General features: G+C 37.9%; 1 protein-coding gene across 1 annotated transcript in view; it reads right to left on the bottom strand.

Moving 5' to 3' along the window:
• GPR65 (G protein-coupled receptor 65) overlaps positions 1 to 5,510 on the bottom strand; it is a 10,936-nt gene that overhangs the window by 4,467 nt on the left and 959 nt on the right. The window contains exon 2 of the mRNA XM_012640401.1: positions 4 to 1,112. Within this exon, the coding sequence (XP_012495855.1) occupies positions 4 to 658 (655 nt within the window). The 5' untranslated portion in view covers positions 659 to 1,112. The remainder of the gene's footprint in view (positions 1 to 3; positions 1,113 to 5,510) is intronic.

Consider the following 5,510-nt stretch of genomic DNA (forward strand, 5'->3'; position numbering starts at 1 on the left):
CACTGTTTTCTGTGGCTTTATTATGCTGCACAGCTTGGTAGACTTTCTGGTTGCAAATCATTATGGTGACCAAAGGTATTGCATAACCTGTACACATCCTAAACAAGTTGAGATTGATTTGCCATTTCTCCAAAGGGTATTTGTCATAGCACAAGGTAAAATTAGACTTTTTGGCATCGCAATATTCAATAGCTGTTTCTTCTTCCCACAAAAGGACAGCATTGAAGATGGTTTCCAATACCCAGATGGATAGGCTGACCACAAATGCAAATTTTCTTGTCCTCAGGAAAAAAAACTTCAAAGGGTGGACAACTGCTAAATACCGGTCAATAGCAATGCAGGTGAGGAATGCTGTGCTGCTGTAAAAGTTTATGTACATGACGAAAGTACTCCCTTTGCACAAGGCGGGAGAGAAAGTCCAGTTGTCTTTATTCCAAGTATAATTGACCCATAGAGGGAGAGTTAATGCATATAGCAAATCTGATAGTGATAAACTGAAGAGGTAAATCCCTAGCTCACTTTCTTTCTTTGCTTGCAGAAAAGACACACATAGAGATCCAATGTTGGCTGGAACACTGACTATAATCACAAAGATGTAAACAATTGGAAATAAATAGTGATCCAGTTCGTGCTGTTCTTCAATACATGTGCTGTTCATTTTTTCTTTCTTAAAGTGACAATTCCATTAGTTCTTAGAAGGTAAATAGAAAAGTCAGTCTTTCCTCATTGTGTTTGTTTCAACATCAAATTCTCTTTGCATAAGAATTTTTTTTTCAACTTTGTCTTCTAAAGTTCTAATTCATTCATCAGTGCTTTTAAAGGGTGGATGTAGATCAATTTACACAGATATCCATGATTCTAAGTCAGATCCAGGCTCCTGGCAGTTAGCTAAAGTGGTCGGTGGAATTCAAAGAACAGAAGTCCATGCGCTCATTATCACAGAACACTGACCAAGAGTCTTCAAGGATCAACTGCTTTATCCGCCAGCTTCCATGGAATGTTGTCCTCGATTTGTTTTTCCTCATGAGTCCCACAGGAGATTGATGTAAACACGAATATATAAGGCTTTATTTTCACAGAGATTGAAATCTCTTTTTAAAATGCCTTTGTTTCTGTAACGGAAGACAAACTAGAATGGTTTAGATGTTTAAAAGATACATAACCTCATTACAATCATGATTTTGAAACAATCTCGTTTTATTTCATTTACTGAAGATATTGCAAATGCATTAAATTGCAACGAAGGTGTTTAAAACAGAAAAATTATCTAAAAGATGCTAGAGGGAATTATATTTCTCACCGGACATGACCTAAGAACACAAAACTGAAGTTAAAAAGCCATTTTAGTGGCTAAAGATAGGAAATTCAATTATTCGTTTGGGATCAGTAAATGCATTTGAGTGCATGAAAAACTATACGGTTATATGATTTCAAATTTTTAATTTCATATACAATCTAGGTATAAGGAGCACCTTCAAAATAACCTTATTATTTGGGGAAATATCATAAGAAGTACAATAAAGTTTAGAATTTTAAACTATAGCTTGTCGAACCTTAATAAGTAATTAGACAACCCTACCTCGTCTTGTTAATCCATTAGCTTCCTTTGTGGGCTAACTCGCTTTATCTTCCTTACAGTTTTATAAATGAGAGGATAGAATGTTCACAATTCTTGGCAAAATCTTGGGATCATCAATTTCCACCTTTATGCCTGATTGTTTACTAGGTTAGCTTCTTTTTAAAGCTTCAATGTCATAGGTTCACATAGAGTAGAGGATCCATCCTGTCTCCACCCTGGGCTAGAGAAGGACTTTCATCTGTATTCCTTTGCTAGTGAGGCCTGTTAGTGGTTCAGATGATTAACCCAATGGGGACCTCCATAGAGAGCTTTGTGGGAACACTACGCAGGGCATCACAGCCACTTCCTTCCAACTGCTGGCGAGTGCTGGGCATAAAGAGACCTGCGTCACAAGCGTGAGGACTCTGTTAGCAGAGTAAGCCATATCCAGATTGCATGTTATTTCTCCATCACAAAACAAAATGGAGAACTAAAACTCCTGAAATCTACTTTTATCACATCTTGAATTATGAATAAAATGTGAGAAACAGCCTTTTAAATAAATAGGGAAGCTTCCTGAGAGGAGAAAATGTGTATTGGGGAGAAGTAGGTGGGAGCTGATCTCAGGTAGGTGTGTGGGCATGAAAGCTCTAGGTGTTCTGGAAGCTCATGTGGATGTGGAGGAACCAACCAACTAGAGTCTCTGGATCAGAGAAATTAGGGGACAAGCTTGGGCCAAGGCAGGCAGAAGGGGTCCTTGACCAGCCCAAAGACGCTGGGATCCAGGAACCTCTGCCTTCACATAAAGGGTGAACTAGGGGGGGAGGGAAAGCAAAATAAAATAACAAACTCCATAGGCATTTGTAGACAGCAGAGAAAAGATGGTAAGTTCCCTGCCCCAGCTTGATTTCTGTGAGGAGCTATAATAAAAAAATCTTTCCGTAAGTATTCATGACTTCTGGCAGGTCCTCATTTGGAAGTTGGGCCTGAGTCTACATTATTATTTGATCCCACAAACTTCACGTCAACCTACGTGCTCAACTTCATTAGTTATCAGGGAAATTCAAACTAAAGTTACAATGAGATACCATTACACACCTACCAGAATAAAAACTAATAATGAAAAAAAAGACAAAATATCAGGTGTTGGTGGGGATGTAGAACACTTGGACTTTTATATACTGTTGGCTGGAAAAATGGCACTTATGCATATCTTGTAATTCAGAAATTCCACTTCTAGGTATATGCTCAACATAAACACACACATATGTTAACAAAAAGGCATATACTAGAATTAGAATGTTCACAGTAGCACCATTTGTAATATTCCCAACTAGAATGCCCATTAGCGATAAAATAGATAAGTAAATTGTGATATAATGATGCCATTAAAATCTATACATCGGTGAAAGTGAACAAATTATCGCTACATGCAACCACATGACTGAAGCTCAGAAATATAGTGCTGAGTGACAGAAAAAGGCAGGCACAAAAGAGTGTGCACTATCTGATAAAAACCAGGCAAAGTTAATCTGTGCTGTTAGGAGTCAGGGCAGTGTTTACTTTGGGGAGGGCCAAGCAATGCTGGAAAAGGGCATGGGGGAACTTGCGAGGTTTTGGTAATGTTCTCTGTTTCTTGATATGGGTGCTGGTTCCACAAGCATGGTCGGTTTGTAAAAATTTATGCAGCTGTACGCTGGGGATATGTGCATTTTTCTGCATGTGTGTTGTATGGCAATTAAAAAGTGAAAAAGTAGAATCAAAAGGCTGTGTGAGACAGGATGTAAAGCATCTTGACAAATGAACATTTGCTTTACCTGAAGATGCAGCGTATATGCCTTCCTAAGAAACGATAGGATTTTACTTCTATCCTCATATATAAAAGTAATTCAGACAAACAAAATGATAAATAAATCATTTAAATAGTTGTGGAAATAAATTAGCCAAAAGTAAAGGTTTACTATATTAAATAAATAAATAAATTCTAGGCATCTGGAAGAGGTAAACACAAATCTTCCCTTGAGGAAGGTTCCCTCAACCCAGGCCTCAAAGTATTCCACAGATGAGTTCTAATAAACATGACCTGATTAACACACACACAAACACGCACGCACACACACAAAAATAAGTCACTATGTGTGAGATCGAGCAGAAACAAGAAGGACGAGAACTAGATCTGCAAAAGCTTTAGAGATAAAATTAATAGATATAGAAATAAAACAAATGCATTTAGTATGTTTAAAGAAATAAAAAGTAATTTAAACACATAAGTAAGGAGCAGGAGAATATAAAAATGGTCAAGCATTTTTTTTAACAGCTTGAAATAGATTTTCTAGAAATAAAAGAATATAATTTAAATTAAAAAACCAACACAGGGACTACCCAACTGATTTGATCCACCTGAAGAGAGAATTATTAATAGAATATTGCAAGGTAGAGCTCAAGAAACAACACAAAACTATTAGAGTGTTAAAGAGATGGAAAAAATACCAAAGAGACATGAAGGATAAAGCAAAAAGGTCCGCATATATATAATTGGCATTCCATAAAGATAGAAAAAAGAGAATAGGGAAGAGGCAATATTCACAAAGATAATGGCTGAGAGCTTTCTGGAGCTGATGATGAACATGGAATTCTCAGATTCCCGAAGCCTAGAAAATCCCAAATACGATTAAAAACAAACAAAAATGGAAATCTATCCTTAGATGCAATGCAATAAAACTGCAGAACACCAAAGACTTAAGAAAAAAACAGGCAGACAGAAGAGATGGACTACCTACACAGAATGGAATTTAGACTGAAAAGGACTAATAGGGGATTAATATTTCCAAAATGCTAAGAAAATATATGTCATCCTATAATTGTATACCTAACAGAGCTAAATAAGGACCGGAGCAAAAATGAGGACATTTTCAGATAAACTACCATTGAGAATATTTACACCCCAAATCCTCACTAAAGAAACTTCTAAAGGATATAAGTGAAGAAAGAAAATGACCCTAGAATAAAGTCTGAGCTACATGAAGGATTAAATGTACTCCGGAGGATGGGACTCCGATGCACGCCTAACACGTCTACCACTAGGCTCGTGCGTCTGGGGGAGAACACTTGAACCCTGAAGATATCCTCCTCTGGGACTAGGATGGAGAAGATTGGGTAGTGGGCAGTGGGTACCTCTCCCTCCTTTGTCCTTGTTGCTCAATAATATACATCTTTTCTCTTAAAAAAACGGTGAGATAAAATGGAAAAAAATGATTCTAGGAAGGTTTATAAAGTTCTCAACAAAATGAATTTCTCTAGCTTACAGAAATTTTACAAAGCGTTTCCTGCCCTGACTTAAACCACTGCAAGACAGCATGGTTTAATGAAGCAGATACTGGTCCGCAGTTCAGCAGAGGCAGCAGGGGCTTGTGGTTATGAGCGTGGGCTCTGGAGACAGATCAAAAGCCTCTCAACGGCACTCGGGGGATTTGGGGCCATCTGTGTTTCTTCACCTCTCTTCGTTCCAGTTTTCACACACGTAAGTTAGTACCCACTTCAAAGGGTTGTCGTGAGGGTTAAATGAGATGACGCATGATGCAGAGTACCTAGCACATGGTATGCATTCCTTGTGCGTTAACTGATAACATTGTTTTAATGAAAACATAGGGAACTTGCTGCCATCCTTTCTGCTGTCCCCTACATTTCCCGAAAGGAGATCATCTTTGGCCATCTAGCCGGGGTAAAGCAGAGAAGCTAGAGGCACTCAGAGTGTAATTTGTACAGTAACACAGTAAAATTAATAGTCGTTAATTTACTTTGTGTGGAGCTGAGATTTTAATACAATACTCTATATAATTCTTATTGAGACTGGATAATATGTAAAGAAAAGAGGTTTATTTAGCTCATGGCCATGCAGGCTAAGAAGTTCAAGGGCTTCTGGCCAGGGCTTTTGTGCTGCATTGCAACACGG

Source organism: Propithecus coquereli, unplaced genomic scaffold, assembly GCF_000956105.1.
Source record: "Propithecus coquereli isolate 6110/MARCELLA unplaced genomic scaffold, Pcoq_1.0 Scaffold152, whole genome shotgun sequence".
Lineage (NCBI taxonomy): Eukaryota > Metazoa > Chordata > Mammalia > Primates > Indriidae > Propithecus > Propithecus coquereli.